At 34.5% G+C, this 13,698-nt stretch overlaps 1 protein-coding gene across 1 annotated transcript; it reads left to right on the top strand.

Moving 5' to 3' along the window:
• The first annotated feature begins 492 nt into the window (after positions 1-492).
• On the top strand, positions 493-2,892 carry LOC131432992 (F-box/LRR-repeat protein 14). Its single transcript, XM_058599694.1, has one exon. The coding sequence runs from the start codon at positions 1,134-1,136 to the stop codon at positions 2,508-2,510; it is 1,377 nt and encodes a 458-aa protein (XP_058455677.1). The 5' UTR covers positions 493-1,133; the 3' UTR covers positions 2,511-2,892.
• The last annotated feature ends 10,806 nt before the right edge of the window (positions 2,893-13,698 follow it).

Genomic DNA, 13,698 nt, shown 5'->3' with positions numbered 1-13,698 from the left:
ACGCATTTCGCATGATTCCTGAGCAAGAAATAAATCATAAATCGTTTTATAACCCTAATTGGTCGGAATTTATGAAAAGGCGTTTCTTTTTTTCACCTTTTGTTAAATGACTAACAAAGACAATTGACTGTAAATGATGAATTTCTGCAAAATTGCCGAAAAGTTACAACCCAAAAGAAGGTTCAGCTAGTAGTAATATTTTTTACAGCAACAGAATATATTGAAGAAAGGTACTGTTTATGAAATATATTTAGATATAATTATTCTGGGCATAGAAGGGAGTAAAACATTTATTACCCCATTGATGAGTCTACCTGATGCCACCACTGAGAGAATTTTATTTGTGTTAGTAAAATGAAAGCACTGAAATCAAACACACACCATGTTGGGTCGACTGTGTACATTACAATGTAGTAGTGAGCTTTATTTTATGTACCCGTCGCGGATAGTTCCAACCAGTTCTGATTCTCGTCCAACATTCAGTGTACAGCGTAACAGTTGGAGAGTGAAGACGTAAGTTTAGCAGCGCTAACGAAATTCTTCCTGATAATTCCTCGCGACGGTTACTTCCAGTTCAATTCACATGCTGATACAATGGAGTTTGCGTATGGTGAATTCCGCTAAACGAAAGAGTTGCAAAAATGTGTTCCTACTCACAACGAGAGAGGAGAAGAGTAAAGTGATCTAAGAATAAGAAGGAGATGCCAAGAAGCTCGCATTATATGCACAGCAATAACAAGTCTGGCTAAAGACACGAAGCTCTCGAATGCATGATAAAGTGAGGAAAATATATAAATATACATGTGAAGGAAGCATTAAAGAAGAGTGAAGAAAAAAATCATTTATATACGGCCAAGAAGACTAAACAAAACACACTGAAATAACAACGACGTATTTTCTATTTACAATGTTTCCAGTGATGCTAAAATAAGTGAAAAGAAGAAAAATTTCAGTAGAGGAATTCGGCAGAAGAATAAGAAATGCGAAGCTTAATCGAGTGCGCCACAGTGCAGTTGGGCTGAGGATTTGTGTTGAAACGTGAATCAGCAGCATCGTGAACCGAAATGAGTAAAAAGCAGTGAAGTGAAAAGGACAATTCGTATGTTTCGTTGCTTGAAATACCGCACGAAAATATGATGATGGAGGAAGCGAATTATATGCTGACTGAAATCCCTGGTGGGTTTATATCCCACCGACCGCATGCAATACACCGCTTCGCACCGTATCCGTTACATCAGCCGCATCTGCAACCCGCGCCGATATATATTCACTCGCAGCCGAGAGTGGTGAGCCGACCGAAAACGCCACCTACGCCACCGGCACCGGAAGGAACTCACATCGGACATCTGTATCCGGAGATTTTAGCCATCATATTCGAAAAGCTCAGTGTAAAGGATCGCGGTAGAGCAGCACAAGTGTGTACAGTGTGGCGCGATGCGGCATACTCAAAAAGTTGCTGGAGGGGAGTGGAAGCTAGCCTTCACCTGTGGCGACGGTCACCTAGTTTATTCACTTCATTGGTGAAGCGCGGCATTAAGAAGGTGCAAGTGCTTTCCATAAAAAAATCTGTGAAAGACGTTGTTGTTGGTATACCAAATTTAGAATCGTTAAATCTTAGTGGATGCTACAGCATTACTGATATGGCAATGTACTATTCATTTTCAACGGATCTACCAAATCTTAGGCTGCTGGATCTTTCTTTGTGTAAGCAGGTCACAGATTCCAGTCTAGGTCTTATTGCACAACATTTGAAAAATATAGAAGTACTCGAGCTGGGCGGATGCTGCAATATTACAAACACTGGTTTGCTGTTGATTTCTCTAGGTCTCAAAAGATTGAAAAGGCTAAATCTACGTTCATGCTGGAATGTTTCTGATCAAGGTATAGGACATCTTGCTGGGCTCAGTATTGAAACCTCAAATGGCATTCCGAGTTTGGAATATTTAGGCTTACAAGATTGCCAACGATTATCGGATGAATCACTTCGGCATATAGCACAAGGATTAACATCTCTAAAAACCATCAATCTCAGTTTTTGCGTGTGCGTAACTGACAGCGGCTTAAAACATTTAGCAAAAATGACCAAACTGGAGGAGCTGAATCTGAGAGCATGTGATAATATATCGGACATTGGAATGGCGTATCTTACAGAAGGAGGAAGTTCCATTTCATCGTTGGATGTAAGTTTTTGTGATAAAATTGCAGATCAGGCGTTAACACACATCTCGCAAGGACTGTTCCATCTAAAATCTCTTAGTCTCAGCGCATGTCAGATAACTGATGAAGGACTGGCCAAAATCGCTAAGTCGTTACATGACCTAGAAACACTGAACATCGGTCAGTGCAGTCGTGTTACTGACAAAGGACTAGAGGTTTTGGCGGGGGAGCTAAACAACTTACGTGCCATCGATCTATACGGCTGTACTCGATTATCGCCGCTTGGATTAAATAAAATTTACAAACTACCGAGACTGTCTAAAGTTAATTTAGGATTATGGCATGTCAGGTGATGCGTTATTCTATTACAAATTAATTGTTAAATTTTAGTTTTTTTAAATTGAAATTGTAATTAGATATGCGATAGTATTCTCTGTTACAGGGATTGTAGATGTAAATTGTAGGAAAGAAATGATCACAAAATCCACAATCTAGCAAAAGAAAATATTAGACTAAAGGAAATATAAACATATTCAATAAATACTCTCTGTCGTCCATCCTTCTGAGGGTTGAATGCAACTACTGCTAAAACTGGATATAAAATATTTGCTATGTTAGCAGACAAATTAAAACATTCTGTAAATATTGGAGAAATTGTGAAAAAGACTCTTAATAAAATCAGGATAACCATGATATTAAGCTTTTCCTGAACGATACATAACATTTGAGTTTAAAGTGTGTTTTTTTTGTTTCTACCTTTTGGGTTTACTATTCCGATGACATTTCTTTTCGCTCCAAAATTTCTAGCATATTGAATCTAAACGCCATGACAGTAATAAGATATTTGAATCGTATTTTGTGTGATAATTGTAGCGTTAATGTGTCAATTTAGTTGATGTCACAAAAAATTGTTTGGTTTTATCGATTCAGGTATGAACTATAAACCAGATTTCTCATGTAAAAACTATGTTCCTTATCTTGGAGCTTACATTAGTTTAGAGGACCATTTAGAGGTGATCCGAAGTCTTATATTATCCTATCGTTGTTGTTTTACATCGCACTGGGTGGTTAAGTTTGAACACTATCTTTGAATAAAACTTTAAAATTTTTGATCACATCAGTTGGGCGAGTATATGGGCTATGCTGCTTTCCTTCTGTATAAAAACATTAATTTGTTCGATATTTATTGATGAACAGCGTCTCAGTTTTTCCATTCACCAAACTGTCTATTATAACACATTAATAGCTCTACATGTGTGGTTCTATCTTCGTAGCATCAATTTTACTATAGAAGGAGCTTACACTTATTTTTAGAAAAATTTAAGAATCTACCATTAATTTGTGAAACTAATGTTTTCGTCAGTTAATACTCATTATGATATATTACAAGTCGTTCAATTTTAGTTATATCGCTATTGAAACACTTTTACTGGACTTCTTACTAGGATGAGGTAATGAAGAACAGGCTCTTAGACAAAATATATTATATCTTTGTAAACAAATAAAAGTAAATAAATCTGTAATTAAAAAACGCTTCAATCAAAGCATTAATAAATTGATATTTAATTTACTTCATACACAGTTCGAAAAATTCTTGTGATTTTACATCTTATCAAATGCACAAAAATGGAGCGTTATATTTCACACAAATTTATATTCAAGAACATGTTTCACACGATTTGAAAATTACATAGCTATAAAAACGAATGGAATAAAAATCAAAAGATCAACACAAACAACGCGACTTGTACCGAAAAACATTAGATCACAAAGCACACCAGTTAGTCGACTGAGCCACAGAAGCACATATCTGCTGGGCTGGTAAATCGTGCACATAAATTCATACAGTCTCACTTGCTAACCGAGTATTTCTGTACAAAGGGAATATTGCGTCATTTGGAAAGTTAAGTAGTTATGAATTGTATCATTTCTGTATAAAATGTTCAAAACGACGTATGTAACAATGAGAGATTCTCTTTGTTTACTTTCTTTTTTGATTATTACGGCACTCTTAGCAATCCTACTCTCCAATTATTTTCCGATAATAATAACTAAAGCTATCTTCTTTTAATCTGCTCTGGAGAAATTACCGAAAAAAGCAGGAATATTTCGGAATAATCGAAAGAGAAAGTAAACAAAGAGAATCTCTCATTGTTACATACGTCGTTTTGAACATTTCATACAGATTTGTAGAATTATGTCACCTGAAAAATTCATATTTTTTTCTGTGTAGTTAAATAATGTTGAAAAATAAATTAAATTTACTTTCTTAACTTTTCTGTAATGTGCTTGGTTTACATTCATTTAACCCCTATTTCTTCGGTTTAACGATGATACTATGTTGTTGATATGATAATATACTAATATCGTGTTGTGTGTGACAATATGAAGATACAATGAGAATTACAATAAAACGAACCGTTATGTTGAAAATGGTTTTACTTGACCAATCACATTTCGATGGCAGGATTGGGTAAGACCGACTTGTACCTAATCGTATACGTCGACATGCATGTGTTAACATCGACTCATAAGTCACATGAACTAGCTTATATTGCATGTTCCCTGGTACCTACGCAACAATTGCATGGGAAATAACAGTCAACCTAGAAGCCACTTGTGCTTTTTTTCGCATGCTGAGAACATTAACCGATAAATTTCGCTTTCATTAAAATTCTAATCAAACCGTGCTTCGCGTGTAACAAAAGGGGTTTCGTCATATACCACAATCGAAATACAATGGTTGGAAAGTCGAACACAGCGAGCTGAAAAAAACTTTCGAAACAATGGAAAATTCATAATGTTGTAAATTTATTCATGTAGTAACCAACAGAAAAACAGCGACTATTCGATGCAGTATACTTTCGCACACTTGTGTTAGGCAGCTTTATATTCGAAGCCGGTTTGGTTCTCTCTCGTTGACTCTCCCGCAGCTATAACTGATACGCAGTCAACTGAAAAAATACACTCCACTGGCGTTCATATCTCTTCCACTTAGTTATCAATGTAACCTACTATGGCCGAATCAGTAGTCATCGTTGTATATTTTTGTAAGTTACTGGGGATCTTAGGCCTTTGGTTGCAACACGTAATAATAGCTTTTGTTATCATGAGGCAACACGAGTCCAATGAGTGAACACAATGTAGTATTCTAATATTGATATGAAACAGCGAATATGAAAATCAAGATTTGAGCCTGAAACCATCTTTTCGATTCAATCGCACAGGAGATTTGAAGAAATCGCATCTCAGAAGCAATGATGAATAGGGCTTAGCTAATATACAGTCTGAAATATTCTATTTTTTGAATTACTAACGAAGTAGGTTTGTATGGAATTTTTAAATGTGGCCTTACTTTTTCAATCATGATTTCAAAACGAGAAATCTAATCTGGATAGTTTTTCGGGACTGTTAAAAAATAATCATTTGTATTTAGGTTTATGAGAATTTATGATATCGTCCTAGAAAAAATCGATTTTGTTTTCTTTCTGAGTCCGGAATTCTTGTAAGGAACCAATACTGCTAGCACGATTTAGTGTATTATTTTGACCGGGGCTTAATATTACCACTAATTTAGATATTTTTCCCGAATCTAGGCTAATTTGTGGGATTTAAACAACTGCATGCTCGGCAATCATCCCAGCTAACCGAACTTTTGTAGCGACGCGAATGCATCTATTCTCAATTTATCGAACAGAGATAGCAGATTTCGCTATAACTAATGGTTTTCGTATTTGAAAGAGTAGTCGACTACTGCAGCTGTAATGACTATTGGAGCCATTACCCTATCATTTTCAAGCTAGTTTTCTGTAATGAATACTGTCGCGAATAACTATTACTCTTCTTGAATCGATGAATTCGCCTACAAAAGGTTCAAGGAAACATTCAATATTTAAAGAAATATATTTCACCGGAATTTTTTGACTTCTTTATTCATTAAAAATCACGAAACATCATTTTTAACATTACATTACACATACCACTTTACAGGCATTTATCACATTTTGTTTTAAAAACTGCATTAACGTTATTCAATTTTTGGCCAAAGTCACAGCCTTTTGATCTTTGAACTTGATCAATGACCCAACAGTAGCTTTCAAATAAGTCTAAGTTTGTTAAAATCGGTTCAGCCATCCCTGAGAAAAATGCGTGGTGAAAAAACAACGGGTTTTATCGGTTGAAGAGCGTTACTGACAAGCCGTATTTGTTTTTAATCGCACATTTTTTTTGAAGATGGCTTGACCGAGACTTGAAGATTATTTATAATGGAATTTCTAAACTGACTCAAACAGTGTATACGGAATTAAGTATTAGACGTATTTTTGCATACAATGTAGCATAAATTATTTATCTATCCACCAACTTATTACTGATTATGTTTTGCGAGTTTTTCGCTTAAATCTCACTTGCCAATTTTACAGAGCTAGCAATTGAAATTATATGAGTTTATAAGCACTATGTATCTATCTATGTATACTATGTACCTACTATGCATTTGAGTGCTTAAATGGCTTAATCAATAAACGATCATACTATGTGATCTTATTCGCGGTAATGTAATGTAGGAGGAATTCAGCAAGTTTTTTTTTGAACTGAATGTGTAGAGCTTGCTTGTTTCAAACAAATGATGATTATTTAAAAACAGTTCAAATCCACCGAGTTGCATCTTGCTTAAATGTTTGAACCTATTTAAAGCAAACATTGCATTCAGACGGGGCTGGTCGGTGGAACGAAGATCTCGGAAAACGAGTTCGGTTTAGGGTATAAACGATTAAAAAAATCGGTGAAGAGGTATTGTAGGTCCACTGTATCTCAGCGCAGACTAATCAGAAGTGAACAAATCAAAGCAGTATAGTTAGAGTAGAAGTTTTTCTAGATCCCAACATTTTCTTCTTGATTTTTTTTAAAGTTTTGGTGGCTGTTCAAAGAGAAAACTACGATTTTTTCCCGAATAAATCCGTCATTTTGTAGCTGTTAAACCTCCCCAAAGTAGCAAACAACGAAAAGGAAAACGTTGGGGTCTGGTATTTTATATGTAGTAAGTGTGTGCAAAATTTGAAAAAAATGGTTCAGTAGTTTTCGAAAAAAACGCGTTTAAAGTTTTTTATCTATAAAATCAATGGAAATAATTTATTACTCCAGGGAGCCCGTAGGGTCTAACATTTTCAAAAAATCATATTTTTTCTTTTATAATTTATTGCAATGAAACATTTCAATAATGTTTTGTCAAGTTTTTAAGTCAATCGAAGCAGAAGTCTTGGGCCTGTGTGCCGAGCTCTTACTTTTTCGCAGTATGAGATAAGCAAAGATAAATGCCCATAACTTTCAGAGTTTTGTCCCGATAGGCATGAAAATTTCACAGAATATTCTTCAAATGTTTTTCTATAAGAAAATACAAAGAAAATAATAAATGAGTTTTCAAAAGTGTTAGATCCTACCCGCCACTTAAGCGTAGGCTCACTTGAAAGCTATTCTAGGGCTCAAGTTTGAAGATCACTCGGCTGTCATTATTTGTTCCGGAGATATAACGGTTTACCTGACGTAACCGACTTCAACAAGTTTAGGCGCGTTCGAGAGCTCATTTTTTAATACGCTCAGTTTTCTCGAATATGACTGAACCAACTGAACGTATGTTTTTCTATCCACTTTTTTCAGAAAGTGTCCAATTAGCAAGTACAAATATATTCTTGCTAATATTTTTGTTAACTTTTCGTTTGAGTGTTTGAACAGAATGATTTTACAAGGGTAAATTTTTCAAATATTACCATTTAATTCTGTTATAAGTATATCACGTCACTATACAAATTCACTATGTATCTCACGACACTATAAATCTTGTATAATAAACGTCACATCACATATGCACATTTCGAATACAATTTATATTCATCTTCAGTGTGATAGTTTTGTTTAGTTAATAACTAAACAAAACTATCACACTGAGGATGAATAGTTAATAACTAAACAAAACTATCACACTGAAGATGAATATAAATTGTATTCGAAATGTGCATATGTGATGTGACGTTTATTATACAAGATTTATAGTGTCGTGAGATACATAGTGAATTTGTATAGTGACGTGATATACTTATAACAGAATTAAATGGTAATATTTAAAAAATTTACCCTTGTAATATTTTTGGTTTCGGGATTCCTGTCGAATATGCGATGAAAGCGTTAAATCGTGCTTTTGTGAACTAACCGAAACAGTTTTGAAAAATTTGTGTCAAAAATCTTTTTTTTTTTTTGTCATTTTTGGCCCACATCACACTGTTATTTCGAAATCGGAAGTCGAATTCAGATAAAACTCAATAGCATAGAGACCCTGTTATAATCAGAGACGCGCGAAGAAAAAATTCTTAAACTGGAGCCCTAGCCACTGCAACTTCAAATAATTTATGGATTTCTAATTAAAAACTTAAATTCGTGTCAGAGTTTTCTAGAAGAGTACACATTTTTCAAATATCGTTTTTATAGAATGATTACCGGCTGTTCGTTTTTTCGATTTCCTTCAAATAAAAATTTAAGAGATGAACGGGTGGAATTTTGTAAACTTTATTCCGGTGAATTAACATAAAATTCTGGACTGTGTGGCGCAAGAAATAAATCTAATTATTTACTCATATTTTAAGTTTAAAATTTATTTTCAAAATATAATATTTTCTTATTTAAGCTGCACTTTAATTTAACGTGATTTATATATTGCTTCCGAAAGGAAGAAAAAGTAATGTTGGTTCCAGAAGCTATTCCAGTTTAAGAGTTTGTTCCGAATTGGAGTGTTACCGAAAACAACTACGAAAGGTTTGTATTTTTAAGGTGAAGTTTAAAAATTCATTTACTGCGAAGATCACATTTTCTTCACTTATAATGCAGGTGTTTTTTGCCACTGAAGATATGGCGGTATGTTCCAATTGATATTATCCTTCGCATAAAATGTTGGTCGCGTATGTCAAGCTGATTTCATATCGATATCGAGGATTTCAAAGGAAAGTAAGCAAACTTTTGGTACACTCTTCAGTTACCAGGCCCGTTCGCAAGGTGCTTCGGGGTTCAAACTCCTCCCATTGAAACAAAATTTTACGTTTTTCTCAGACTTTTCTCTATCTTATTTATCTAGTAATAGGCATGATCTCATAAGAAGACATGTTGCATGATTTTCATAATTTCTTTATCATGGTACCGGCAATGGATTTTTATCCGTGAAATAATTTCAAATTTTACCATTTTTCATCAAATAAATAAATTTTTTCCTAACTAATATCCAAGCGACGACTAGAGTGATAATGCTCCAACAATACCTCTCAATGCGTGAACCGTGAGATAATTTTGCTGCCTCTCTTCGCAGGATTTGCAGGATCGTTTTTTGAAACACAGACTAATTTAGTCTAACGTTGCTTGCTTGTTTCCCAAAAAAGTTCAAAGTTTTGATAGGATTTCTTGTGTCGAATTGTTCAAAACATACGAATTTGTTTTGCTTATAAATTTCCTAACACATGGATAAATGAGGTTGAAGCTTTTGATATTTGTAAACCCAAAACTTTTAGAAATGTTTTTAAAAAATACTGCGAATCATGGCCGTTTTGCCTGTTACCACGTCAGGAAACAAACGGTCGTTTCTTACTCTGCGACGCTTGAAATCGTACTTGAGTTCAACAATGGAAGAAGATGCCTTAAATGGACTTGCTGCCTTAAATATCTATCCCAATATTAATGTTAATGTAGAGTCAGCATAAAATGATTTTTTTCGGAACCTCGAAGAATCGCATTGTTAACAGAAAAATAATGCAAATGGCATATAAAGACATGTCACTGTGGATCACGTAGTAGTGTTATTGATTTTGTCCAATGACCACGTAATTAACATCAAAACTCTCAAAGAAACAGAATTCTCTATAAAAAATCACACTAGTAAAGGTAGTAATCCTAAATTTTATTTTTTACATTAATTTGATGATTTTTGGTATTTTTAATTGATATGAGGGAAACACATTCGTGCATGATGTTTAAAACGGTCGATTTAGTCGTTTTAATTTTGAATCAGAACACTCTTACTATTGATTTTCCCATCTATAGCGAATTTGTAAATTCTTCGTTACAGATACAAATCTTTGGAATGATGGCTATACTTCACCAAGTCGCTTCCAAATATGCATCATTTTATTAAACATCTGAATAATGTATTATGAACAATAATGTTCAATTTTATAGTGAGAACCAGCTTTTTTGTCACTTCTTCCCAAGGGGTGAAAAACATAATATTTTAGTAAAAAATAATAGCTGGTTATTATACTTTTATTTTGGTTTTATTGCTATAAAATAGTATCAGAACTAATTGGCTCAAGTGGCACGTTCCCCTATGTCTTATGGTTCGATACGGAATTCCCAAATTTCTTCCGGATCGGACTTTCGGTTCCTGAATCACAAGGTATTGAGTGTTGAAAAATTTTCAAACAGTGAAATAAGTAACGACTTAGAAAAGAAGCAAAATTTTTCAATCTGACATTGAATCTTTCGAAAATCTAGTTTTGTGATTTGTAGGATGATGGGTGTTAAAAATTCCAACCTCCATATGATTGATGACGCAAAAAACAGGAACGGTATCATCAAGATTGGTATTAACTTTATTCCGATTTGTTGTTATCATTATATAAACCAAGAAAATCCTTGAAATTTTTCAGAATTTATTGATTTTTACAATAACTTTTTCTGCTTGTTCTACTTAGTTTTAACCGTTATTCGCAGGTTCCAAACGGGAGTAACTGGAGTAAATTAGGTGTAAAATTGAAGAAAACAGTGGTGGAATACATTATTGATTTGTTTCATTTCGTTTTTATTATGCGTAAAATTATTTGGCTATGGGTGAATAATATTTTAATATTTCTCATGACATTTTGAAATAATTATAGATATTTTTGTTCCACGTTTTGCGAGTACATCAATAGTTCATGGTTATAGAATTCTTAGAATACAACATGGTCGCTTTCGGTTTGTGAATATTCTTTCAAATCACTATATAATCTGTATTTTCGAGGCTTTGTCGAACCAATAAGTTTTTGAAATTAATGTTCTTTTGATTCCCACTCAAATTTAGAAACCCTATATGGCCACAAATATTTGCTGTGGATTTTTCTTATTCAAATGAATTTGTGAAGGAACTTAAACAATGCATTTTTAATGTCATCGTCTTCTCCCTTACACAACCCTATAATTTATTGCTCTAGTGTATTCCGCATTATACCGTTAAAATTCTACAAGTGAAGCATTTAAAGGTTGCAATATTCTCATAATCAATCAAATAGTACGTACAATGATCGATATTCGAAAAAAAAACATGTTAGTTTAATCCTTATTTACTTCATCTAGTTATGTCTCTGACATTACCGACCCGCTTTTTTAGCTTTGATAACAATAATCCTCTTGAATTTTTCAGCAACAAGCAATTTTTACTTACTTTGCTCGTTTGGTTCAACGTTTGACGGTTCGTTTGGCTCTTTTTGGCTTCATCTTCGCGCATTGCTGATAATAACAGGGTCAATAGCAGGCTATGAGGCCTCTCCGAGAATATTGAGTGCACATAATTTTTGCTTCGGTTGAGAAGTCGGTTTTCATAGAGATATCATAGCCTTGCGATATGTGAAGGGTAAAAATTGTTGGTTGAATTCAACCAGATTTATTATAGTTACTGTATGAACACAATAAAATCGTTGGAATTATCCAGAATTTATTCGTTTTTACATCCTCTTTTCGTTTTTATGAATCGCACTGTGTTTAAAAATGCGACCTATGCAAAATTTATTATAATAACATAAGTTCTGCACATTGTTTCGAAAACAAAGCGATGATCAAGTACTTGAAATGGTCAAAAACGCATCTTTCTGTATCTTGAATATGAATTCTCCTGGTTCGACTAGCTGCTTATACTAAACTAAAAGTTTTTTAACTATTCTTTACGGAGCATAAAAGAATAGTCGAAACACATTTCGTTGGGAAAGGAAAGGATTTTTCCGTAAATCTCCTACGAGCAAAGAAAATCTAACCTAATCCATTATCCTTTCCTTTTTGTCGGGTCTCAGTGCTTCGATTTGGTGAAAGTTGAAAATTTTGCTAAGACTGAATAACTGAGGAAGGGAATGGATTTCTCTGGTCTCTCGATGTGATGAATGGTTTGTGCCGATAGAGTTTGGCTCGTGTGTTTCTTTTCGGTAGCTGCTTGCTAAGAAACGGAAAACCCCTGTCTAAATCCACCTAGGGGTATAAAGGCATCTTTCTTATCAACGTTAATAAGAGAAAACGATGAAACTTTCAGTTCATAGATTTTGTAACCTTACGGTGCTTCCGTAACCGGAAATCGGGAACCAATATAACCCAAGTGAGTTTATTTGGCAACATCACTGCAAGATGTAGAAGACCAGATATTGCTCATATTTTGCATCGTTCCACGAATGAAAGTTTGAAATTTCAAGCACACTCTTAATCCGAATCCGAATACATTTGAAAGTTGAAATCGTTGATTAAGGCAACAATGCAGAAATCGTAAAAATAGTAAAAATTATCTGTGGTTTCATAGCCATCATACACGAGAGAAGCAAAGTACCATGGAATATTCAATATAAGGTAAATTAGACGACGTCGTCCGTAGTCAGTTCATGCAATAGGTGAGTGTACTAGTTATACTTTTGTCACCTACAAAATAAAAGTGTATTTTGAAATCACGTTAAATGAAATGTTGAATCTCCCACCGTGCAGCATTCGCTGGTCAAAAGAAAGAACTTTCTCGCTATAAGATAGAATTATAATCGTACTGCTGAGAGACTGATGCGTATTCTATAGCCTTTTCGCCAAGTGTGTGACGATACGCGTAAGTAATACTGCAAGTGGTGGTCCAGGGTAAAAGAAAGGAACATAACAAATAGGAAAAATGAGAAAAACGAAGAAGCTGCGATAGTAATCAAATTCGTTCTCTTCCATTTAATGTTTCAACCACCGACCGGCATCACCCCTCTCGGAGTGCTTTCGGTAAACTCTATTCTGGAGATCTCCTTCCATGATAGGTTTGGACGAATGTTCCTTCGATCTCAGCTGGGGGAAAATTTTAATTCAACTCGTTCATTACATTTTTCCCAAGCCACCCCCTCAGAGACGTGGAATGGTGTCGTGTGTGCATGTGCGATAACCGTCGATGTCACACCCTCCGCATAGACGATCGTCTTTGTGCAAGATTTTCCTTGCTATGCGGTAGTAAAGATACAAGTGAACAGACGCGTTGCAGGAGATTTTAGGTTTCTGTTTTTTTTAAATTCCTTTTTTCTGAAGCGGATGAACTACAGGAATGGTTCTTTGTGGTATGCCGTAATATCCTAGAATCTCGAAGTTTGTTAAACTTTTATCATGGCTTAGTAAAGCAACAATAATTTTAATGTTTTTTGTATGTTTATGCGAATGTGATTTGTGATAGTTTAAATAATGGGAAAATATACACGTTACAACGGAAAAAGTTGATCCGAATTTGTTTTCTTCCTTTGCACTCAATTCAATATC

The sequence above is a fragment of the Malaya genurostris genome, chromosome 2, assembly GCF_030247185.1.
Source record: "Malaya genurostris strain Urasoe2022 chromosome 2, Malgen_1.1, whole genome shotgun sequence".
In the NCBI taxonomy this organism is placed as follows: Eukaryota; Metazoa; Arthropoda; class Insecta; order Diptera; family Culicidae; genus Malaya; species Malaya genurostris.
The sequence above is the reverse complement of the archived record's forward strand: the minus strand, read 5'-3'. Positions and strand labels throughout refer to the sequence as shown.

Excerpts from the sequence above, each read along its gene's own strand:
- LOC131432992 (XM_058599694.1), top strand. The coding sequence starts at position 1,134 with ATGATGATGGAGGAAGCGAATTATATGCTGACTGAAATCCCTGGTGGG.